Source organism: Trachurus trachurus (assembly GCF_905171665.1).
Source record: "Trachurus trachurus genome assembly, chromosome: 21".
Classification (NCBI taxonomy): domain Eukaryota; kingdom Metazoa; phylum Chordata; class Actinopteri; order Carangiformes; family Carangidae; genus Trachurus; species Trachurus trachurus.
Window position 1 is genome coordinate 11,890,608 of NC_139899.1, and position 27,021 is coordinate 11,917,628.

At 40.8% G+C, this 27,021-nt stretch overlaps 1 protein-coding gene across 1 annotated transcript; it reads left to right on the top strand.

Annotated features, from left to right (window-relative positions):
• Positions 1–17,956: 17,956 nt before the first annotated feature.
• Positions 17,957–25,179, top strand: stx19 (syntaxin 19; the record flags this gene model as incomplete). The annotated part of the gene is made up of 5 exons (XM_083996508.1): positions 17,957–18,063; positions 22,092–22,400; positions 22,598–22,834; positions 23,318–23,530; positions 24,943–25,179. The coding sequence occupies exons 2-5, from the start codon at positions 22,179–22,181 to the stop codon at positions 25,177–25,179; spliced, it is 909 nt and encodes a 302-aa protein (XP_083852634.1). The 5' UTR covers positions 17,957–18,063; positions 22,092–22,178.
• Between the last annotated feature and the right edge of the window lie 1,842 nt (positions 25,180–27,021).

Genomic DNA, 27,021 nt, shown 5'->3' on the forward strand with positions numbered 1-27,021 from the left:
TACACACATCCACACACACACACACACACACACACACAGCACATGCGCAGTACACTCCGGATTATGCAAATTAGCTCAGGCTTCCTTAGAAATGTACAGAATAAGGATAGAGGAGGGTTGCTGCAGAGATAAACACAGGGTTCAGACAGAGGACGCCAAGAACAAGTTGAACTTCAGATGGTGTAAACACATCGTCCTAAAAATGTGCTGCCTGCAGCAAAGAGCCTGTCTCCACATAAAGTTTTTTGTAAGTTAAAGTTAAAGTTGTTTTTTTTCTGTCACACTTCATTAAGGTGAATCTGACACATTAAAGATCCAACACTTTATACTTTTGTGTATTAGCTTTATAATTAGATGTTTTTTTTAAAGTTTTTTTTTTAAAGTTTTGGCTTTTCATGCCTTTATGAGATACAGTTGAGAGAGACAGGAAATGGGGCGGCAGAGAGAGGGGGATTGACATGCAGGGAAGGGCTGCCCGATGCAGGATTCGAACTGGGGCTGCCTGCAGCGAGGACTGGAGCCTCTACACATGGGGCGCCTGCTCAACGTACTGCGCCAATAATACTGTAAGATGTATTTGATCATATCAAGTGGGAATCTTTTACTATCTCACAATTCAATTCTGATTTTTGGGGCTACGATTCGATTCAAAATCGATTTTCGATTCCAAACTATTTGATTCATAATGATTTCTGTTTCACTCTATCGGTGTGCAAAGGATCCTCATGATCTACTCCAGTCTGCTTTGCCAGACAGAATGACTAAAGTGTCTTTTTCACATTTATTGAGTTTTAAACATTTATCCATGCTTAGATGGAATTGTTGAAACTGTTGCATATTGCTTAAAGGTACAGTATGTAAGAAATCTAAAGCAACTGGCCGTCAAATCCTCCTAATATGTCACAGAGACTCAGGAATAATGTTCATATAACATGATGAACTCACCAACAACAATAGTACAGCCAGAGTATTCGCATTAAAAATATTTTTTTTGACTGCAAATCATGTTTATGTTTTGAATTTACGTGTTTACATGTTGCGCCACCTAGCCCTCTCTCCCAGTCACGGCGGCGTCAGTGGCATTTCAGCCTCAGTCTGCTTCCACTGAGCTGCCACTACAGCCGGGAGAAAAAACGAGATCGCTGTGTTTTGAATTTGACTGCAGTAACCGTTTTTGGCCGAATTCTTACATATTGTACCTTTAAGTAACAAAATTAAAAATGCCTCTTAAAAAAATAGTGCAGTTAAACATGCTGACTTTTAAATTCTAAGGAAATGGAGGCCGACATCCAGTAGATTTGTTTAATTTTTTTATTAATTATTATTTTATATCGATTCTGATTCGTATTATATGAGAATTGCGATTCTTATGTGAATCGATTTTTTGGCACACCCCTAATATCTCTGTGTCTCTGTCACAAATCTTTCTGGAGCTTCAGCAAGACAAGCTGATTTGTGTGTGTGCAAGTGCGTGTGTGTATGAGTGTGTGCGTGTTCTTCGCCTCTCCTCTGGTTCTTGCGAGTATTTTCTGTGTGACGCATGGTCAGGCCAACCACAGGTTATGAATTGTGGCCTACAACTGTAGCTCATGGGTAAATGGTGAGAACCAGTCAGTGCAGAAAGTTGCCAGTGCCGGTACCGGCGGTATTGTAGCCATTGCCTTTGCTAGTACCATTGCCGTCGTCAGTACAGGTGCTGTTACCGTTGTTGTTGCTACTGTAGTACCAGCACAGGGTGCTCGTGTGTGGGTGAGAGGAGCAGTGCGACTTGGCTTGAGCTCGGTCTCTGGAGCTTAGTGGAACTGTGGTGTACCAGGACCGCAGTGGTTACGTAGTGCTGTTGCAGCTGGTGCAACCCCGCTCAGGCTGCAACCATTTTTCTACCCCTTAAAGGGATAGTTCAACATTTTGGCAAATTGGCCCATTGCCATAATCGCTATAGTCATAGCAGTAGGTTCATTACCTTTAATTGTAGGTGTAAGCTATTTTCAGTACGGCGGAGCGCAGCAGCTGGCTGCTCAGAGCTACGCTATGGAGGCTAATGGAATTTCTTGGTTTCCCTCATTAAACTCATAAAATTCAACATCCCAAAACTCCACAGCGCTTTTGTAGACAAGTTGTGACCTGCACAACCACCACGCTATGAGATAATGACGGAACGATACGAAACGGAGCCGTTTTCGAGGTAAATACAGGGTAAATACGGAGACTGCTTGCTGAAAAACTGTCCCTGAACGCAACGCGCATCAGCGGTTTTGTATGAATTTACCTCGAAAACGGCTCCGTTTCGTATCGTTCCGTCATTATCTCATAGCGTGGTGGTTGTGCAGCTCACAACTTGTCTACAAAAGCGCTGTGGAGTTTTGGGATTTTGTATTTGATGAGTTTGATGAGGGAAACCAAGAAATTCCCTTAGCCTCCATAGCGTAGCTCTGAGCAGCCTGCTGCTGCGCTCCGCTGTACTAAAAATAGCTTACACCTACAATTAAAGGTAACGAACCTACTGCTATGACTATAGCAATTATGGCAATGGGCCAATTTGCCAAAATGTTGAACTATCCCTTTAAATCAGTTTAGAAATAATATTTTAAGGTCGAAAAACAACATAGTGTTGCTTTAACTTATTGCACATACTGCCATTCCAGGAGGTGTAAAACAATGTGTAGATGAAAAAGAGTATTATTCTATTAACTCCATGTCCTCCTGTAGTCCTCTCCAGGCATCTATCATGACTTCTCTATTGTATAGCTTTGCGTGATTGCACTGAATGCTCATTAACTCTGCATATGAAGACCGCTGTGACAGAGCATCGCTCCCTCACTACACGTTCATGTTTTTCCCCACGCTAAATGTTGCCTATCATACTGTGAATGCCAGGGATAATGTGAGCTCTGGTCCTAAACATCAATTATCCAATGGATGAAAACTGAAACAATTAAAGTTTAATTACTAATGGAAATATACAAGGAGGGAATGCTCTAATTCTATGGAATGTATATTTTTGTGTTAACATGGTTGAGCAGTTGTTAAAGCGTAATGTGATTACAAAAGTTGTAATGTTTTCACAGCTGGATAATTTTTATAAAAAATACTGAGCACATGTATTGGTGCTAATAAACAAACTATTATCGTCAATATGCTATTATAAACCTTGATAATGGTATTTAAAAAAAAAAGAAAAAGCGCACATTCTTGGGGATATGAAAAATGCATATTTCTGCAAACTGTCTTCTGATGCTGTACAATGAAATGGATCCATGCTTCCTGCAGGCAACGAAACATCCAAGGGGACCAAAGAGAAACCACAGACCTGGCAATGCAGCGCCTATTGTTGCCATGAAATGACCCATATCAGAATAATAGCAGTTTAAGTATGCATGAATTCCGCAGAATACTGGTGGGGAGAAACAATGAATTAGCACAGCGTGTAATTATTATTCATATGTTTGACAAATAGGAAAGGAAGCTGCTGATATGCAGCCAGCCCAAAGAGGGAAAGCGAAAGAGACAGGGAAAAGGGAAAAGGGGGGTTATTAATCTGTGTCAACACCTCTTTCCCTGTGCCTCTGAGGTGGAAATCCAGGGTTATCTAAACTCTATAGTTTCTGAGCCTACAACAAATATACCTGTCCACGCTGAAGGACGAGGGAATAGAAAGGCAGAAATAGAGACAGAAACGAGAAAGAAAGAGCAGAGAACAAGATGACAACATGTAATCTGCCAATCACAAGAAGTTTTTTGCACTCTTCCAATTCTGTGCCAAAATGAATATGATTCATTTCAACAAAACACTGTTACTTTTTGGCACGCAAGCAAAGAGGCCTGGAGGTCTTGTAAATGTACGACTGCAGCTGAGTTTCTGGCCGGGGGAAATTTAACTGAATTGGTCGTTGTGTTCGTATCCAAAAGCAGCGATCACTATATTTCTATTTGCACCAAACCTACACAGTTCAACGACAGTGTTACACTATATCCTGAACCCCTCAGACTCTTTGAAACTGTTGTGGGCTCAGCTCAAGGGCATTTTGTCGGTAGGAAAGGATGAGTGCGCTTCACCACTTAAAAATAAAGAAAGAAACAACACATCTACACCTGCAGTAGATTTTTTGAATATCCTGGTTTCAGAGAAAGAAAGATGTTGTGCTCCTTAGTAGCTGATAATAGCCTGGTCTCTGTCATCTATTAAGCAATCCTATTAACCGAAACTCAAACATCATGCTTCATCATTAGGCCATTACAACTCTGATGTAATCTTGGCTTATGAATTAAATTACCTGTGTCCTACATGACTTTAATAGACTGTGAGTGGGGGACTTTGCCAGCAGTGGGGCTAACGTTGAGAGAAAATGAGTAATTCCTCTGGGATTGCAAATGAAAAAGCCTTAACGTTTAAAGTCGTATAGCAGGCGTGGCAGCACATTTTATTCTTTAATGAAAGGTGGGAGAGATTTGATGACTTGGCAGTGCAGATGTGATAGGAAGGTTTGCTATATTACACACCCCACGCCCCCCCAAAAAGAAAAAAAAAATCCCTATTGCCTTGTTACTGGAGGTCATTCAGGACATCGTTAACACATCACATTAAAGTATATTTGAAACGTAACATAGATAGAAGAAGTCAGGAACAGTCACCTTGGTTTTACATTCTTACTTCTAGTTTAGGACACTGAGAGTTAGATTTTCATACATTTCTAAATAGACAAATTCCACTGAGAGTTATTTTTCTCTTAGGGGAAGGGTTTTACAACAACGTAGACACTGTGCAACAAAACTACAACAATCGAATCCCTCAACAAACTGTCTTCTCCAGCTGACATTACCAAGAGTTCATGTATAGGGCATGACAGCTTACCCAGACAAAACATCATATCAAACAATCAGAGAGCGGCAGCAACACTGAAGGCATATCGCTGCCAAAGACAGAGAAGGTGTAAACAGCCGTAAGGCATCAGTTGATGAGCCGATTTACCTGGGTTAAACGAGGCCTGGTACACAGCATTTGTTTTTCACCTGCTGCTCTGTTCAGGAACCTGCAGACATCTGTCTTGGCAAGGAGAAGGGTGTCTAAAGAATTTCTAAGATATTAAATGCAGTTTTGCTGTTGTGATAGACAAGACGATTTTGATCATCCTCCAAAAAGCCTCAATGCAGGTGGTACAAAATATTCCAGGCAGGAGCAAGAGACATGCCAAGACAAACTTAGAGAAAACGCATGATCCATGCAGATATGGATGTCCATAATCAGTTCAGATTGAAAAAACAAATAAAATACAATTCAGTGCTGCTTGGCCTAGCATGCAAGTGTTCTTATAATCTATACTGTGCAATATATTCAGGTAAGTACAGGAGTTATTAAATTCTGAGTTTTTGAACATGTATTCTAATGTGTTTAGCCGAACAAAAAACATTTAATAAAGACATAGAAAGAACATGCTGAAGATTCAACCTTTGCTCTAATGCTATATGCATAATCTGTCACTAAGTAACCTTACATCCACACTGGTCCTTGTTGTACTGGTTTTAAGCACATTAAGGATTTAACCTGATTATCATATGACTGAGGAGTAGGAGTTATCATCAATGAGACTTTCACTTATTAGTGGCCTGACAATGTTTTATAATAAAGATTAATTAGATATTTTCCTTAACTAGACCACTTTCAGATGACTGCATGCTCTGTCCAACACCAAGAGAGAGGAATTCAGGACTGTGAATATTTTTTAACAGGAAGGTCTGGGCAGGACTTAAAGACACTCATTCACCTCAGCATTAACAAAATGCTGAACTACCAGAAGAACTGTAGAGGTGAGTTCATCCACTGAAACAGATGCAAAAAAAAACTGAAGCCCACTATTACTGTTACTGTTATACAACTGTCACTAACCACTATTTTTGTGGCTCAGCAGGTAACTTGTGTTTGAATGGAGCACAGTGGTGACAATTTGGCAGCTGTCCTTCCAGGAGCAAACTTCTTGAAACTGATACTGTAGGCTGCCTGCTTTATCCCACTGCAGATCATACTGTATAGTAATGTTTGCATGGAACATACTGTAAGGAATCTTGATATGCAAGTCCTACATGGTGGTGCGAACAAATGAATCGCTGGGTCAGAGAAGCATAAAATGTCCCCAGCTGAACATCCTGCTTCAATCTGTCTTCAGTTCAGTGTGAGCAGGGTTCTTATAACTAAGGTGTGCACTACAGTACACATCAGTGAGAGACTTTTGAAAGTGGATAAGGAGCAATTAGAAAATATTTCCTCCTTATCTTTGGCACCCCTCCAGCTGATGGTGCCCTAGGCCACCACCTGGATGGCTTGTGCCTACAGCCCTGATCCCAGACTCCTGCTTAAAAGAGTCTCTTCTTCAGTGCAATGCTGAATGATCGGCTCCATTTAAAAGATTCACCAAAGTGCCTTATTCACAGTTGAGGAAAATGACCCACATTTTGACCAAAGACTGATGGCCACAGAGAAGTACGGGGGAAACATTCAAATAAAGTGAGATAATAATAGATGACGGATGTCTGTTGTTTATGGAGTCCCCATTCTGATGAAAATCAATGGATGCCATTAGGTCCATTGAACTTTAGAGCTCATTATGCTCTTATCATTTTTAAGGGATGAATACAAAAATCAGTCTTTTTTTTTTTTTTACTTTGGTTCCATAAGCAAAATTACAACACTTAAGCTTTTGGCTCAGGCGCTCTTGTCTTCTTAATACTAGGGCCACATCTCACTAAAATATCTCTGCATTGACAAAAGGGGGAACGCATAAATTGCCTTTGCAAGGTGAGATTAATAAGTTTTTCTTTGACACTGACATTGCCTTGCAGTGAAAGTCTGATAACAATCCAGTTCTCTGTGTGTTCAGCAGGGAGCAATGACGCAGCACCTGTTTGTCATGGGCCTGTGAGAACCACCATTCAAACCTGGCATCTGTACACACCAGCGCACACAGGGTCAGTTTGTTGAGTGTGTAGCGTTGCGTGCGTTCAGTGATTCGTTTACAGAGGTCACACCACATCTGTGTTGTGTTTTGATCACTGATTTGTAACAATTCCCAGCAAATAACTCCACTGTCCCTCTGTGTTTTGCCTACAGCTGACTGTGCATGGAGATTAGCCTCGAATGTCAGAATATCTGTTTCACTGTTTGGCTCAGTGTCGTGTAAACACTGGCATGAAGTAGACTCTGACAGGGAAAAAAAAGCAGCCATCAATTCAGGCTGGGAATGTGCTCGAGGATCTCTGTCCCAGTTCCTGTCAGGTTTGTCCACCTGATTAATGCAGGATGATAATGTGGTAAAATCATGGCATGTGAGAGTTTCAAATTATTCTGCCATATTTACAAAATGACCAGCCTTAGTGCTGTAAATATTATTTCAGAATATTCTCAGATTCATCTGAAAAAAAACATGAAGATTCTGCACATTCACAAGTGTTTTATTTATCCTGGCCGATAAGGGCGTGCACAGTTTTACTGGTAGTTTGCTGTGGTCACCCAATGCTATATTCAACACAATCAAGTTGTTCTGCTCTGACAGGTGTGAAGAAAACTAAAGGAGAGTCATCTGCACATGCCCACACAATCCTGAAAAAAGACATTTTGAATTTGTCATTCAAACATTTACAGTGTGCTGAAAAGCAGCTAAGCTAATTGGAGTCAGGTGTTATCAAAACTAGAGTCCAATCAATGAAAGCGGACTATAAGTGTGGGTTTGAGTCACTTATAAAGAACACACAAATGTTTTGCCATTAACAAGATGCATCAATTGATGTGAAACAAGCCTCACAAAAGCAATCTTAAAGTACAAGACTAACCATTAAGGAATGCTGCTTTACACAAAGCTGAAAGGGGTTATGCAGTCATTTCTAAGAACCAGTCGACACTCAGACAAACTAGAGACAATTTAATTCTGTGGCTTTTTTCCCTGAAGTGGGCACCCAGCTAAGATAGCCCCAAAAGCACAATGCAGAATGATCAGTGAACAGCTAAAGCCGTAAAATGATAAAACAACTGGAGATGATTAACATCTCTTTTCATGGGTCTACCATGTGAAAATCATTTCATGATAATGGCAGCCCAGAAAAACCAGAGGGAGCAGTTTTCATTGCCTAAGAAACATCTTTGTAGTGGCATTTCTTTCATAGTTTTACATGTTATAAATTAACCGTTGAATAGATTCTAAATGTATGTCAGAGAAAAAACCTTCTCGGACAATTGGTCGTTACAAGAGAAACTGTCAGAAAAGGTAAATATTGTCTTTTGTTCATGTGAGGTTTTCTAACAAAGTGTCCCTTTACAATAAATGGTAGTACTACATTGTGGCCTTGTGGGGGGACGTGGTTTAAGCTGGGATAGGGGTTGCCAATTGAATGATGCATGCACATATCAGACTGTGTGAGAGTGTGTGTGTGGATAGAGAGAGGCAGATTTTTCCATCTAAGTGCCGTCAGAGGTGCAAAAGGGGATGTGAAGGCCCTTGGCAGCGACTGCTGCGTCTAACGGACTGGAAACAAGGCTTTATATTCAGCAATTTATGATCTCAATGCAGGGAAAGGAGTGTAAAGGGGGTGGGAGTACCGGGAGAGACCTTGGGAGGTGAAATGAAGGACATCATCCAAGACAAACTCTCATCAGCAGATGTCGATGTGAGACGCCCAGCTAACAGGAACAAATGCTGCCTCAATCTCAGTCTGACACGTCGCTTTAGGAAGCCATCCACCGTTTTGCATTTTCATCCACCCGCTATGTACATTAATGAGTAATCCCATAAACCTGTCTTCATGACAGGAAACATGACAGATGGAAGATATTTCAGGCAACAAAAATGATATTTTCCCAGATTTTTTGGGACATACTCATCAAGATTATATCACAAGGTCAGGACACATTGGAAGCTCAGATCTTATATTTTGAGAATTATTTTCAAGTACAAAAACAATGCCATATATTGTCTTACTAATGAGTTGAGTTAACAGCAACAGTATTTGACCTATTTGCTTTTAAGTGGACTAAATGTTGTTGTTTTTTTTAGAAAATTCCCATAACTAGGCCACATTTTCAGCAACAGGGGACAAGGAAGAAAGAAACAGAGACAGCCCCACAAATTGGCAGACAGAATGAGTTGCAGACAGTGACAAAAATATTTAGTGGTGGTATTACAAAGTGCTTTTGGCTAATTTCTTTTTCCTCCCATCTCGCCCTCTGTTTCCCCCGCTGTCTCCCAGGTTTGCTGGTGGCAGAGTTTCCCTATCTCTCTGGGATGATTACGTTGGCAGGTAGTTATGAGACCAGGTGATTAATCCCCCACGGAGGGGAAACAACATTAACCTGCCTTTCAGTGTTTGCCACCACATCACCTTGGGTAAAACACACTGGTCCAACAGCCCCCAGTATATTATTCCATGAAGCTATGAGCATTTTCCACACAATCCTTGGACTAATTAAAACATTAGCCCTCTACAGTATGTTAAATTTGCTGCCAATGGTGATGAGACCAGCATGACTGAGCAACAACAACTCCCAGACGCCCCAAAACTTGGGTCAGGCAGTTTAATTGGAATTAATTTAATAAGAATCCTCAGATAACTCTGCTGCCTCAGTACGTGATGGAGACACTGTTGCTTAGAAATAATCGGGACTGATTGATTGGTGTTAACTGTGTCGTTGTTCAGACTATGAATGATCTCTGCTACGACAACAGCATAGGGATGGCCTATATTATCTACTGTATTTATGTCTCAGCTACAGCAAAAGGATTGTTAGGACAAGGTTCAGATCTCCAGGCAGTAACAGGAGATCACTGACCTATTAAAGGCTTCCCCAGCACATTGTGCTCATGAGGTGGATACAAGATACCCTCCACAGCCAGTGTGGCTTCCAGCACCTTCAGCTTTAGAAAGGAGTGGCCTTCGTCGTGATATTTTCACTGTTAACAACGCTTGTTTTCACTTGCAGCAACACTGGGTCCAGTATCTCTAACAAGCCATTTCTCTAGAGGAAGTGCTTAAACAATGACCAAAGACACACAATGGAAAGCCACTCAACCTTTTTTTCAACAGTAGAGTAAAAGTTTCCAATCACAGCAAATCTGTTAGTGTGTATACTCCATCCAACATATTGATTATGTTCACTTATATATTTAAAAAATGACAGCTTTCCCATTTTTTTCTCATCTAATCTCCTTTCCAAGCCGCCGCTGTCTGTCCTGTCCTACCTGTCTGCCTGTACCACCCGGCCCTCTGCCATGGAATCCATCTGTCTTCCTCTCCGTTTGGTGCAGATGGAGCAACATGACAAGGGCACGGGAGCCAATCCATTCCCACCTTGTCATCTGCAGGCATTTCGATCTGCCACAGCGCTCTTCCATCTCGATTAGGGGGTGGCCTGCTGGCGGGAGACGAGTCGGTGGATGTGTATGTGCATGTTCGCGTACGTATGTGTTTGTGTGGTCTCGAGCTGAACTGGCCTGTGCTGCAACAACCCCCTCTCCTCCCCCCTCCCTGTCATCTACCTGTCAAAGCCCACGCCATTGTCATGGTGTGGATCTGAAGAACATCTACCTTATACCTCCACAATGACAATTACTGTCGTGTGGAGATGGGAAATGGCAGCTAACAACAGCCAATCTCAGATCTGGCATTTCCGATAACTGACGAAATGGTGTGACTTGTTTTTTTCATAGATGTTACAGACACTCATGTCAATATTGTCCCCCTCTAACATGATGGATATGATGCTGTGTGTCGATCGATACTACGCTAGCTGTCTGTGGCATGTTGTTCACTTGCACGTTTATGCACAGACACTTTTTCAACCTGTGAGATGCACTGAATACTTCTGCTGCATTTTTAACCCCTTCAACTCCAGTTTCTTCTTATCTCTTCTGCAATTTAGAAATGGGGCAAATTCAAACTTTCCATGTCAACTGACATCTTCACTATGGTGACTTGATTTGGATGAATCTCAAGGGTTGATTACATTTTGGCCTAGAGCTCAATTTCATCTCCTTCTTCACATGGATTTCCATATCTCCTGTCTACATGTCATCTTCTACCACAAATCTCCATTGTCTCTGTCCTTGATGTTAGCAGAAAATATACTTTATGTTGTAACTCTGACTTGCGTTGAAGTGGCACTTTCATACAGTAGTGACAATACTGTATGAAAGTGCCACTTCAATGCCAGTATACAAAGTAGCAATGAGAATCATGATTTCACTAAAACAGGAAATGAAGAACTTTTAACTAAGATAATAAACAAATCAGCTTCTTCCATCACAATATCACAACATACAGGGTCAACTCTTGCTCCTTACACCAACATCCTTCCATCAGGGTTTTTTGACAAAGGGTGAGGCTGGGGTAGCTACACCCTTGACAGGTCACCAGTCCATCACAGGGCCGACATATAAAAGCAAAAAACAAATACACACTCACATTTAAGCAGCACTTATATAAAGTGTTTGGTCCAAAACACGTGTCTGGCAGTCACTCTGCTCTGCTGTAAGCCGAGGAGAAAACTTTCCTTGTATCCTACAACCTTTATCCAATGAGGAGAGAGAACGGCATAAAGGGGCGGTCCTCTCTGTGTGTGCACCCAAGGGATGCGCGTGAATGTGGTGACGTAGGGACGAGGACCAATAGATCCATGACGAGGGCGGGGGCTGCTTACTCCATCGGCTGACAAGAAGTTAGCCAAAACGACCGGATCGCTTACTTCTGCTTTAACAGCTATGGACAATTCAGAGTCGCCAGTCAATCTACTGTGAATGTTTTTAGACTGTGGGACTGTGGGTACCACTGCTACTCTAACATGTGTGTACATATGCACATTCAGTCACATGTACTATAGGTAGGAAATCGCCAGATTATAGACTGTCCTTCACCTTGCATTTACTTAACTGGGATTTATCAAGGCTTAGGACGACTATAGCTCAGTGGGTAAATGTTTATTTACAGAAATGTGCCTGTTTCTGTAGCTGATGTTTGCTTAATTCATTCTGTTAAATCCCTGCTGGTTTAAATATGGAGAGACAGAGTGTTATAGGGGACACACACACACACACACACACACACACACACACACACACACACACACACACACACACACACACACACACACACACACACACACACACACACACACACACACACACACACACACACACACACACACACACACACACTGAGCTAGCCTCTACTGTCTGTTTGTCCTGACTAAATGTGTTTACTCCTCTTTTCAGGTGAACAAAAAGCTCACCAGTCCATCGTAGATCCATCACCACATAGTTACTGTCACACCAGTCTCCTTCAGATTGCCTCAGGCTCTGGGTTATAAAGGCTGACAGTCCTTTAAAGGCAATCCCAACATTATGTATGACATAACATACAATTGTTTATTAATATCTGTTAAAATCTGTTGCACTCTAGTTTCTTAATACTTTTTATGCATGCTGAACTCAACCTAGTAGAGACATCACAAAATGTCTCTGTTTGGATATGTATCAAAAGTTAACATAACAGCATACACCCTACAAACTGGTGCCAGTATTGGTCAGGTTACTATAGTAACACCAGTTATTTCCTGGGTCCTTGCTGTGGTCAGGAGGAGTATTGGAGGGAAATAACCTGTGGGTGGTGGTTGTGGTGCACTCTGGATGTAGAGTGACTGAGAGAAATAGACACCAACGCTACAGAAAGTAAGAAAACTGGGTTATATTATATGTTACCGTCCAAGATATCCCTGCTTATCTTACTGTGGTGTTGCACCCTCCCTTTCTGCTACACAGGCCAGAGGATGATGTAACAGCTTCATGACACTAGGGGGGGGAATGACCCTTGTTTGAAGTGCTTGTGCAGAAGATGAGAGTCCTGTTGAATGTGTGGAGCAGTACTTGAGTACTTGGTCTCTTGACGCTCTTCATTCCAGCCATTGAACAAAAGTAGCAAGTGTAGGAAAAGTAAATATAGGAAATATATAATTAGGATGCAGGGATAGCAGATCAAGTCCATAATGAAAGTGATAATCAGTTATGATTACACCAATATATAGGATTAGAGCTTCTTTTTTTTGTCATTCAGGGTGTTTTTGTGACTCGAATGCACATTTGCAGATTTGACAGTATTTGGTTATGTATCCGATCCTGTATCCCCATCATTCACTTCTCCCTGTAGTAAGAGTAAGAGCTGCCAGTTAAACAAAAGCCCTTTTCACTTGAAGAACGCCATGTTTATCTTTACACACATAATTGTTCTGGCATCCATCCAACTCACACTCATGTTCACTACCATTAGCTGCTGGGAGCAGGAGTTTGTTGACAATAGCACTGTTGAAATTACTTATTTGAATTAACACCCCTGAAGCAAGCGTTTGGCAGGATGTGTCTGTCCCCAGCTTCATGATTCTTTGTATTGGTTTCAGATTGGTTTCAGAATGTGTCAAATAAAGTAGATATGCTGTAGGTTAAAAGGTGAACAGCCCGAGACTTGTAGTGCTTGTGTAACCATGGGTGGGGTTGGGCGGGATAGCTATTGAAGTATTTGCAGCTCAGCTGTAAATTAAAACCTAAATGACCCTAAGCACAATCTCATACAGTGCCCGAAGGAGACATTTAATATCCAGATCTCTGATTGCCTCATTTTAGTAAGCAAGGCCACCGACCCCAGTATCAATCTTTCTGATTGGCTTAATGACGATGGTTTTGACCTCATTATCCTTGCCCCTCTGACCGTCCCTCTATCCTCACTCATTTATCTCCTTTCTCCTTCCCTGTATGACCCTTATCAGGCTGATACAGTACCATTTTATGTTTCATAGGACTCAGATATTATCCCCTTTTTTCATATTTGTATAGTACTGTATGTTGGAGGCTCCTATTTGTCTGCAGGTGGTTCAAATTTGACTTTGACTCTAATTTCTCACAAAGATGATGCGTGAAGCCATGTTTTATAACCACTGAAATGTTTTTGAAGCATTTTTCGCAGCAGCTTTAGGGGTGTCCCTTCCATGAACCCTTAACTTCATTATTCTGACTTTCATTAGCCTATCTCCTGCTTTCAGGGGCTTTTCACCCTGACGAGAAGCAACACTTGTACTTTTGGACGTCTATTTTGATTTTTCCACATGAAAAAGATAAACACTTAGAAGGTTGTTCAGTCTAGTAGTATCAGTATTAGTATAGGCCTCCAATTCCTTCTCATTTTCATAGCACCCCTCCTTTTTCTGTCTCCCCTCAGAGAGAAAACATTGCATATCTTCTCTGGCAATGTTTAAATATCACTCTCAAGGTTGTGGCTGAGAGGCTGTTTGGGATTTGTTGTCTTACCTCCCTCTGTTTCACTCTCTCTCTCTCTCTCTCTGGACCCTACAGTGAAGAATAGCAAAGCACTCCTTCTGACATCACTTCAATTACAGCAACACCTGGAGAGCTCTCCAACAGCTACTGTGAGACAAACACATACTTGCTACAATGACCAGGACAACCTGACACACTCTTTTTTATCAAGTGTGTGAAGTTTAAATACAGAGGAAGTGATGCGTATTAATGCTCTTCACATCACTTCTTAAACATCTGCTTGTTTCAGTTGAATGACTTTGTTTTTTCTGTTTGTAGTGTCTGCTCTCTTTCATGCCTCCTAACTTGTCATTTCTATACAGCTGGCCACACTTTTGTTTTTATGGCAATCCATTACACCTCTGCACTATAAATTATAAATAAATCTGTTTTTGAAGTTCAGGTTTCATCATTTGTCTAGCAGTTTTTTTTTTATTCAATGCAGCAATTATTTTGTTCTGAGAAAGATACATATGAGGAGGTGGATACTTGTATGTGTAATGTTTGGAATTCACAATTGGATTACTACAGATGTAACTTCCATTAAGGGTGCAGATATCTGCCAGATTAAGATGTTAGTGTATCAACTGCATTAGCAGAAAATGCATTATGCTTCTCCTTCTGCTGCTGTTGTGCATGTCTACAGCCACTAGATGTTGCTTAGAACCACCCACCTGGAAAGTGATTTACTTTCCTTCAAGCTCTTTTTTTTGGTGCTCAACGCCTCCTTTAGGAAACATTTGGCTCTTGAACTGCTCCCCACTGCAGGCTACTAACTTTGGCCATGTTTCCCAGATTTGTTAAGAAGCTATGAGCGCTAAGAGCTTCTTAGGAACGCTCTTAAGAACGCTGTGAAAGGACGTGTTTCCCAGCGCCGCTCTTAGCTTAAGAAGATCTTTCACAAAAAGAAGGAAATGTAAGATCAAGCCGACCCACTCTTCAGAGTCTTCTTAGCGACCAGCGCTCACATATTCAGCAGCATAAGGCAAATCAATATCACACTAAGCAAGATATTAAAACAGTGCCCAACATATTGTTTAAAACATACTAAGTTATGTGCCGAAATAAAAAACAAAGAGAGAAAAATAAAAAATAAGAACAAGAATAGCCAAAATATGAAGCATAACGTGCTTTGCACATCATTGACACAAATGGAATCATCATGACTATTATCATAATTTTTCCGCACACATCTACGTGAAACATCTGCTTACACATCAAAAACACATACACCGTGCTACAATCAATCCCTGATCAACTTGCAATGTGTTTTTATGCAGTGGGGAGCTTCTTGGTGTGAGGGCATCGCAATTCGCAAGCAAGGCATCAGTGTCACGGAGTGTGGCAGCCGTGACACTACTGCGGTCACGCCAGCTACGCTTCGGAAAAGCTCGGTCGCGCTATCTTCACTTATCATAGATAGATAGATAGATACAGGAGATAGATAAAGATGGATATATAGGCTATAGAGTGTTTTGGTGCCAGCATGGAGCAGGAGGATCAGTGTGACACTGATCCTCCTGCGCCATGCTGCATCTATCCATCTATCCATCTATCCATCTATCCATCCATCTATCGTACATATATACTGTACATAGAATTGTCTGTCTGGGGTAGTGCCCTGAGGGTTGGTTTTTCCACCAAGCAATCTGCTGCATACTTTCAAACTGAACCAAAATAATCTGGTTACTGGACATAAAACAAAAACAATTTTCAGAGAGATACTTAAACACAAAGCTGAGGGACCGATAATTCCTTTCAGTTTGTCATTACAAATGACACATTCCTTACATACTATAACCATTTGAGCCATTTATTGCAGCTTTAAGTTTTTTTTTTTTTTCCTATTATTTTTTTCTGGGCAAAGCAAAAGTTTGCTCTTTTGTTCTCCACGTTTCAATCATTCAGGCAGCATTTTCTATCAAGCCACTTACAAAATCTCACCTTTTTCACTGAATTGGTACACACATTGCTAACATGTTTAGAGCACCTGATTGGTTGTTAGAGGCAACTAGTTTACAGCCAGTGAGTAGGCAATCTTGAGAAGCTTTCGACCTTGGCCAACAAAAGCTCCAGCAAATTACTTGATATATCTTTTTCAGTGTTGTTCTATCAAAGGCTATTTAAATTCTGGACGGGGTAGAAGCAATTACAAATATTGAGACGAGATCAATTTTGTCCCAAGGTTTGAGATGCTCGTCATTGGGGAACTGCAGTGTGTGTTTGATGTGTGTGTGAGTATGAGAAAGAGAGAGAGATGGAGAGGGATAGAGAAATTATTCCATTCAACCTAGCGTCTGTCAAAAGGTTTAGGTGATTGATCAGCTACAGGAAACACAGACTACAGTTAGCTTGGTCCAGTGATGCTGATGAAGGTGAATTCTGACACTCCGAAAACCGGTTTTGCTTTGTTGACATAATATCTTTCCTCCAGGGATAGATGACTCACAGTTAACACACCACTGCTGCATTATTTCAGGCATAGAGTAGCATCTGGTACAAGAGAGATAAAACATTACCAACAGTGTTTTGCATAGTCATCATGTTGTTAATGTGCTTTTAATTTTCTTTTTTACAGAAGCAACACACTATCACGCACTGGAAATGATTTGTCATGATGTCATCAAGGAGAAACCTCATTATTCCAGTTTTGGTGATTTTACAAACTTTAGTTAAAGGATTAAATTGTCCTGTTTGGGTTGAAAAGGGACCCCTGGGCTAGTTTAAACATAAATACACTGTAGAGAGAATGAACTCAAATCTTGAATCTGAATCTGACTCTTAATCTAAAATGCACCTCACAAGAATAACAGGCTACCAAACTAACAACATAGCTGCTGCAAAAGTTATAAGAAATTCTGCAGCCAGCCTCAGAAATATCAAATGGTGAAGTCTGAACTCTTGTCCCTGCCAAACTCCTCTCATCCTCCAAACTTGTCTCCTCGCTCTTTCTCTGACGGTGCACTTCAAACGGCTTTGCACAGCGTGTTATGCTGCATAGCAGAGAGCGACTGCGTCCCTTCCCATGTTGAAAAGGCCTCTGGGTTTTAGGGAGCTTGTCAGTAGAAATCTGTCAAAAGTACTCAGCAGAGTTACTGGGGCCTAAGGAGTACAATACCCCCAGACCAAGAGGGCTTACCCCAGGAGCCTAGACACTTCACATAGAAATCAACTTTGCGGATGAGAAACCTAACACCCTGGTTGACACCCTAATAGCAATTGTCATTGTTTGGCCTCAGCAATGTACACAATACAATTCTATTTGCTGTGCTCCACTTTCCTGTTCAGGAATTTGCCTAAGGGAAGGCTTCGTGTGTTCCCTGTGCTCTCCTTACTGTGTATCCCTTTTCATTTACTTAATCACGTCACCTCTAATTTCCTTTGATAACTAAACGGTCCTTTGGTCTCCTCCTTTCTGATTGGCCTCCTGCAGGTCCTGCTCAAAAGGAGGGGAGGTGCTTGGAGCTGACTTGCCCAGACTTCCTCAGAACTTCCCCTCCTTGTGAGTCAGTGTACTGTTCTGATAAACAGTTGGTGACACAACTGTTGCAGAGTTTTCAGACTTGTAACTCACAGCTGACGAGCATCAAGGCGGATGTGAGGAGATATGAAGATGACATGATGATATCAAAGATGCTTCAGCTGATCTTGGATTACATTCCTTGTGAACTTTGAATGGGAATACTCCTCAGACAGCTCATGTTGGAATACTAACAACATTAAGGTAAAAAAAAAATCCTCATTTCTATTCTTCTAAGTATGTGGCAATAAATCTTGTACTCATACAACAATGTTAGCCTGTATGCTGTCTTTGAGTTTTTTCAATGATGTGCACTATTTATTTATTAATAGAAAATGCAGCTTGACTTTAAGGAAGAGAAAAAGTGAATAAGTAACACCACTTACTTAGCCATACAGTATAAAACTTTTGGAATATTTTAAGCAGGAGCCATTAGTTTTAGTAAAGTTAAAAGACCACAGTGCAAATGTTTGACCTGTGATAAACTACAACATTCAGGCACTCTTATTTTTCCACCTGCATGGAGATGAGAGAATGTCAACACAATATTTCCTTTAGAGGCACAGACACAGGAGCAGATGGATGGCTGGAGAAAAATATTTGCCTGTTTTAGAGAACAAAATGTTCAATCACACAGAGAGAGAGGCTAGACTCCTTGAACCATGCCCCACTTTCTTCCAGGTTTTTAGGCTAAACACGGGAGAATGTGCTCCCAAATCCTTTGAGCAATTTTTTTAATCGGCTCTCTGGGCTGGGCAGGTAGAGAGAGAGAGAGAGAAATTCAGAGGGGGTGAGATCAGCCTAGAAAACAATATATACTTCTACATTCTTTGAACTCTGAGACATTTGTAATAGCCACAACACACACACACACCCACGCTGAAAATAGGGTCTTTCCTGTTTGAAACCTATCCAGAAATGGGATAGTCTGTGATTTGAAATGCTCCATTTCTCATCAGCCAAACACTCTGTTCCCCCCACACAGTCATGTGCTTCCAAAAGATTATGTTTAGGGCCTCTAAAACCCAAATCCCTGTGTTGCTAGGGCTGTTTCTACATTTTTGGTATGCCTATTTGAATGCATAGGATTTTGTGGTAGAGTGCACTTCACTTGTCAGAGGCATTTAGGAAATCAGATCCTGTATCTCATGCTCTTTAATCACAGGACGTCACTTGTTTACTTCAGCTTTGGCAGATATCAGCATGCTGGAGTTTAAAAGTAAAATGTTCACTCTGTAGCAGTTGCTGTGAAGATAATTTTTAATTTTCACACTTACTAAACAACAGTTAGACGTTCTGAGATCTGAGATGTTGTGTGTCTGTGCGTGCCTGTTCTTTTAGTTAATGTGTTCATCAAGGTCACTTTTAGACTCGTCACTGCTTAAGATGCCAGACAACCCAACATCTTTTCTTCATCTTTTGTTTTTTGCTGAGTGTGCCGCTGAACACAAACAACCCACTCAGTTCTCATGGGAAAATGAACTTGAGTCAATTTGACTGATGTCGCAGATAAACTTTCTGCTCGTTCATCTCATGCTGTTTTTCATAGAGTTAAAAATATATCTTGAGGCTCAGCAGAGTGCAGATATGGCTCATCAGTTATACTCATATCAGGACAGATGAGTTTATGGTGATATAAACAAACACTGATCAGCCTTTGATTCACTGCTGGACACACCAGAGTAAACAGTTAACTGCAGGTGCCTGAACTGCAGCAGCTGTGTCTTGGAAGGGATTTTTCAGATATCTATTAATTGTTTGTTATCAACATACAGTATCTGATTGGGCACAATGTGGATACCGAGGATATCAGGAGATTTCTCTTTACTTAAGGCATACCAGTGTACTGTATAATGTTTGTACAATGCTGCTAAATTATTTCTTTGCTACTTATAGATAACTCAGTGTGTGGTCATTTATTTCAAAGCATCTATGGGTGTGGCAGCAACTTTTCTCTACTTCACCAAAACATATCCTTGAATGCTACGTCCACACTTCTATGGTTTTGCTTAAAAATACATGAACTTTGTAGTGTTTTTAGCCTTCTGTCCAATCTACTCATTTTCACATGGAAACTCAATAGAACAGCCACGTTTGCGCCATCATTGGGTCTTCCTCTCATTTACCAGCAGTGAAAGCAACACAGATAACAAATTAAAAGCATTACTCACCCTGTTGTCTTTGCTAGCAGCTGTTGAGGAGTTGAATCCTGCATTTTAACCTTGTTTGTACTATTTTGCTAATCGCTGGAGAATAGACAATGTGCTTCCTGTTTATACGAGATTGCGCATGCCCAGTGATCGCTCAGGAACTTATGTGTTGTCAGATATGTAAGAAAAACATTCGTCGGGATGGAAATTGCCGTTTTCAAATTGAAACTTAGTTCGCACTGCTCTGTAGATTCAATGTATTCCTTAGGCTAGCATAAGTAGTGATTATGTTTTCACTGGCAGTGGCAATCACTGGAAAAGTGACTGCAATAACTACCCAAGCAAAATTAATTACATGTTCATTTGCTGTCTGTGATTCAACTCAGCTGCATCAACGCTGCAGACCTGCCACACCCACACATCACTTTCATCTGTTTTTAAATACAACACTGTAGATGGACTAACATCTAAAGATAGATACTGGCCATCAGAAGTAAATATTAACTTAGCCTTGCTAATCGTGTTCTCACATCAATCATGGCACAAGGCAACAATCACAACAAAGGGCCCTCTGAAAAAACAGCTACACCCAGATGATGCCTGAACCTTGGTGGTTAGAGCTAACCAGCTAAGAGGAGCACCATGTACTGTAACTGTGACCACTCTTCTCGGTTATTCAAAGCAGAGACAAAAATCAACCTCCTATTCAGCTCTAGCAAAGAAAGAAAACAAACTGATCTCTATAGAGTTTCTGTCATAGAAATAGTCTCAAGTTCAAATTCTTGTATGAAAAGCCGAAACACTGTGTTACTTAAAAAAATTAAAAAAACACTGTTGGGGAGAAAGCAATGACTGAAATATGAACTTTTATTTAATTCACTTATTTATCTATAACTGTCAAATTATCAACTTGTGGCATCCTATGACAGAAGAATTAATGACTTATGTTGAAATGTTCAAATTTATAAATATTTATAATATCTTTATAAATAATTTCATTGTGTTGAGGATATTTTATGGCAGTCAGCCAAACACCTATAGCTAAGTAGTGGAAGGCGATACCATGGATAAGTTTATAGCAGCTTATGTTTTGCACAATTTCACGGAAAAGTTGCAGTGCAGGCACAAGTCAAGCTCATCAGACATATGGCAATGTAGCTAAGTAACCTTTTATTTCCAGCACACAGTGCAAGCTTAAGAGGATGAATTTATAATGTTTCATTCCAAATGCATCACAAAAAAAAGAAATGAAGAGAAGAGTGAATGATGAATGAAGTTTCACTGTCTCTTCATCTTAAGCTACACAGAGAAAAGAAATTACATCACTGTGCAACCCAAAGGCTTCCAGAAGCTGCCAGCAACTTTTTAGGCGGATGTTTTTTGTGTAGTACTGAGTTCATGAGTCGATGTTGTGAATCAGTCAATACACCTTAAATATCCGTGACAACACTGACCAAATCAGGTGTGCATTTAAGTATCAGGCTTCTTTCTTTCCCTTTAAATTTAAATGTTGTTTCTGGAAATCTTCATTTTGTAGAGTTTGTTGTAGTCTAAAACAGATAACAAGCGTTAATGTAATGTTAATTGGCGGCTAACCTGATTTTAAAAGTCCCAGTGCTGTCAGGGTACCAGTGTGACTCGTCCAGTCAAATTATTTGGTCAGAGCTACCTGTAGCATAATAATATGCATAATGCATTATGTATCACATACAAAGGTGGTGCAGTGTGGAGGCTGCATGTTCCCCCTGTGCCTGCATGGGTGCTCTCTGGGTTCTCCAGCTTCATCCCACAGTCCAAACACATGCTCATTAGGGTAATTGGTAACTCCAAATTGCCTGTAGGTGTGAACGACCCTGCATGGATGAGCCATAGAGCTGATGGATGGACAACAGTAACTGTATCTGAATGTGTCAGAGATTGTATAATTTAAACAGTTAGTATGAGTTTACATGCTCCTATTTTACTTGGCTTTCACTTTAGCAGTCTGTTCCCTGCTTCATCTGTGTTGTTATTATCTTCTACAACAACTCCACAGTACTTGCCAACAGGAATCATTAAAGTTTAATAGTATCTATCTTTCAGTGTCCACTTGTCAGCATGGGCAGGATCTGAATGCACTACAACAACTCTGTGTCCTGAGGAGTGAGCTTTGGCGACAGCTTTACCACAATGAAAGACCGCTTGGAAGAGCTGCAGCAGAGGGCTCAAGAGTTTTCTGAGGCAGCGAGTGAGAACACCAATCCTTTCTCAGTGGAGGACGATAATGATGACTCTATGGTGGTTGGGGTCATAACGCCACAGGCTGTGGTGTTCGAGGAAGAGCCAGTCATTGACAATTTTCTGTCTGAGGCTCAGCAAATCCGAGTTGACATCTCAGAGCTGGAGACAGAGGTAGACATAAATCACTTTCTTTTTTTGATTTTCTAATTCCTCTTTTTTGAATTATATTAATCATTATAAAATGTCATGTTTGACTGGAAAGCGAGGCAATTTTTGAAGCATGTTTCATAAGATTACGGTTATGTTTTTGCTTTTTGTGTTGGTCACAAGAACAAACAAAGGTTTTGTCTAATTTCAACCACAAACAGGTCATGAAATTCAGCCAGCAGCAAAAGACCCTGGTGGCCACCATGCGTCGTTTCAGTGTGATGAAGAAAGAGAGCAGCATAACACGCGACATCAAGCTCCAGGCCGAAAGCCTCCACCGGCGTTTAGATGCACTTTCAAAACAGGTCCAAAGAACTGAGGACCAGCAGGGACCGGCTGCTGTTACAACGAGAATACAACGCTCCCAGCATGCAGCACTCCACCGCAAATTCCAACAGGTTGGCAATATCATCTACAACTTTGCTCTGCATATTTTAACCACACAACAAAACAAACTTTTTCTAATTTGGGAGTTTATAGATTAGTTTTGAGACAAAACTTAATTTTTCTGCCTACAAGAAGAGTTGTTTCAACATAGGAATAAAGAAATTGTTCATTCTACAGTACCTATTTTGATATTAATGGCCGACTGAAATGAAGTGAAATGATGGTATTGCAAAAGAAGTGAGTACAAGCACTAAATTGCAGGATCAGTTTACTTCATGAGTGTCTTTCTAGCCCAAATGTGCAGCATGTGTGCTGTGCACCCACCCATCAGCACATGCAGTTGCTGCACCACCACTGGTGTCAAGAGTCTCATGGAAATATGCATAAATTATGCTTATGCTAAGAAAGATGGGACTCAAATGTCTTCTCATTTCTCACCCTCTCCCACACTCTTCCTTTTCATTCTCTCTCTTTTTGCCTATAATTATGTTCAGGTAATGCGGCAGTATAATGAAGGTCTGCTGACAAAGCAGGAGCGCTGTAAGCACTTTATTATCCGGCAGCTGGAGGTATCGGGAAGGGATGTGGCGGAGGGGGAGGTAAATGAGATGGTCGCCACAGGAAAATGGGAGGTCTTCAACGAGAACCTGCTGAATGATGCCAGAATCACACGATCACAGTTATCTGAGATCGAGCAGCGACACAAGGTGAGGGTAGTGGCAAACCCAGAGCTATGACAATGTTTTCACACGACTGCTATTATTTTGTTCTGTGGTAAACTTCGTTAGAAATCTGCAGGTTGCTTAGCAATTAACTTGGGGAGAACATTTCTTTCCCAGACGTTGTAGCCTCCCTCCATATTTTGAGGGATTGTCTTGATTTTCTCATTAAAGTCAAAGACTTGACATATTGACTCACAAAGAGCTTTAGGTGTGAATCTCTGATAAGTCTGAAAACTCCAATATATTCAGCTTAGCACTGAAAATTATGGAGGTGTGTGAAAGTCAAGTAAACATTCATAAATCAAACTCTTGGAGCCTCAAATACACAATTTAAGCAACATAGATCCAGCTTTAAATCTGATTAAATGCACAAATGTTTTGTTATAAAACAGCCCAAAGTCATTGCTAATTAACAATCCTCACATTAATGTAATTACGTATATTGGCAACTACGCCACATATATGATCATGGTTACATTAATAAATGTGTGATTAAGCATATGAAACGGCCGGGTATTTAGTGTAGGAACAAAAACTACTCTGGCCAAATGAAGTCATTCTGTAAGGTTAGAGGACCTGCGTTATCCTAGTTACAACTCCAAAATTGTGCAGTTACAGTAAAAGCATTGAATAACAAGCATGTGGCAGGTTCATCACTTTTTTCGGCTGTAGTGTTTTGAGCCCACAGGGCCACCGTAGGTTCAGGTTTTTGACTCCTGGGTTGAAGAGCACATGCCTCTGTCAATATGATGTGTTTTGTCAACCCTTTCATCCACATCTATCTCCTCCCAAAGCTGACTCTCTCCCCCTTTATACAAACAATAAAACCCAACCATGGGTCATTAGGGACTGTTTACACTGGATGTCTGATCGCATGAATAGTCATATAGTCATAGGCATGAAACTCTTTCATCTGCCTTCTATTGCAGATGACATGTGTCACCTACATTAGTTATATCTGATACATATGGGAAAATACATCGAAACTGAATCACAGAGGAGCACACACTGCTAATCCTGACCTGGCACAAAAAAAACATCTTGTAAATTACAGTCCACGAAACCCTGATATTGGATTCTAAGCATCTGTTAGAGACTCATGTAGACATACACCATATAACCATATGACACCATATAAATGTCATTACCTCCTTGAGAGGAGAAATGAACTGCACTCTCTGTTGACCTTTGTAGAATAAAAAAGATCTCTGAATAAAATCACTAAGAATGTGAAAGTCAGATGAGGACATTCAAGTATTATCCATGGTTGGTGTGTTGTATATGTCTGAGTCTGCTCCCTCGCTGTATCCTCAAGTTCTCTCTCCAACCACCTCCAGCCTCCGAGTAATAGTCCTCATATCTGGAACATTAATCCCATAATCCTTCTCCATTTACAGGAGTTGTTGAGCCTGGAGAACAATATGAAGGAGCTGAGGGACCTGTTCATGGACATTTTCATGCTGGTGGAGGAGCAGGGGGCCCACATCGAACACATCCAGACCAATGTAGAGAGGACACAGGACTATGTGGCTGTAACTAATGAGAAGTTCAAGTTGGCTGCCAGGTATAAGAAGAAGAACCCACTACGACAGCTGTGCTGCTGCTGCTGTCCTCCCTGGAGATGCTGCTTATAGCACATAAGTGTCTTCTTTCTTTCTCTCTTTCTTTCTGTCTCCTTTACCTCAACGGCCTTTCCAAATGGTGTTTTATTTTGAAAGTCTCACTTACCTGTTTGGAATTAGCAACACCGCAACCAAGCACCATTAAAGTGAAGGTTATGGTGCTGCAGTTTTTGAACAGCGCAGCGGTGGAGACAGATTCAGCGGAGCATGGAAAACAATTAGGGGGGAAGGGCCAGAATTGGTATTTGAGGCACTTGTTTCTTTCAAGAGGATGTGAAGCGACCACTATTGGAGGAGACAGTTCAGTGAGTGCTACTCACCAACACTGCTGCTTATTGGAGACCTTCACTGTCATCTGACAGAGGTCACAAACAAGGGGAGATTGCCTCTGACTGGCTCTGCCTCTGCAAGATCAGCAAAACTGATATTTCACCTTTTTTTTTTTTTTTTTTTTCAAAAGAGCCTCACATCTTTTTTTGTTGTTGTGCCACAGGAGCTCTGGTTAATGACCATGTATTTTTATACAGTATATGCACTTTAAGACAGATCTATATTTTTTCTCTCCTTTTATCAGCACAAACTAAAGTGTAATGCGGTGTAGAAAGATTCTTTTTCTAATAGGTTTTTTAGTCACTACATATTCATTTTAATTTTTTCGTCCACCTACTGATGAAAAAAAGAACTTGTATTACAATTAGTCATTAGTCTCATTTGCATTTCAAAGTCTGATCATTTTCAGTGAAAAAAAAAAAAAAAAACGTTATTAATTTATTCAGTTTCACCGAGGCAGGCATTCAAGTAAAACTCCAAATAACAAGCCTTGATCAAAATACTTCTGTCATGATGACAAAGCTGCAGAGCACCGCTGAAGTCATTTGTTTAAAAAAATAAATAAGGTGAAAGATGTGAAGTCTTGCATTTCAGGAAGTATCTAATTTCTCACAACATTTTGTAGTGCTATGGCAATTCATAATTCTGTTGGATCTGTTACACTGTTCAGATAAAAAAAATTCTGGCATACATATGTATCATTGTTATTGATTTCATTATGTTGCACAAAAGGGAAGCAGCTCTTGCCTGAGGGAGCAGGAGCAGTTCAGACCGAAATACTGGGAATATGTGTAACTGATAAACAGAGCTGCTCCTTTTGACAGGTAATCATCTCCTGTTTCACCTTTTTTACTCAATGTTGAGTTGAAAACACCCACAAATTTTCCCTGATGGGATAATGATATAATCATTCAGTCCTTTACTTCAGCAGATGCAGCCACTTCACTCTGTTGGTCTCACTTGCTCACAGAAAAGCTTTAAACTGGCCCATTATTGGCAGTGACAGTGATGCTCCTCAGTGAACCGTGGTGTCTGCTGTTCGGGACAAAATACAGGTGATCCGGGTGTGCCAAAGGCAGACTGGAAAATCTGGTTAGTCTGGTTTTCCAGGATAAATGCCAAACAGCTACTGTATGTTCCTGCAGGGAACAGTGTGTAAACAGAACCATTCACTTCTAGCAGATGGTGAGAGGACCCACCTCAGTGAAGTAGTTTCCTTTAAAACACTCTGAGGTTTAGCAAATCATTAAAAGCATGCACACATGTCAACTTTGGCTTGGGATGAAGAGGGAACTGGACAACAGACAAACCAACAGTGGCAAAAAAATAAAAAAAAAGTCAGTGCAGGCATCTCAGGAGGGGCTGTAAACTCCTAACATGTCACACACACCATCTGTCAATGAGGTGCTTTATTTAGGCCAACTATTATTTACACTGATCCCTCAGATATTGCAGAGGAGCCAGGCGTGCTGTCTGTGCGAGGTGTCTGATGACTTCTCCTTTCTGACTTAAGTCCGTATTTCG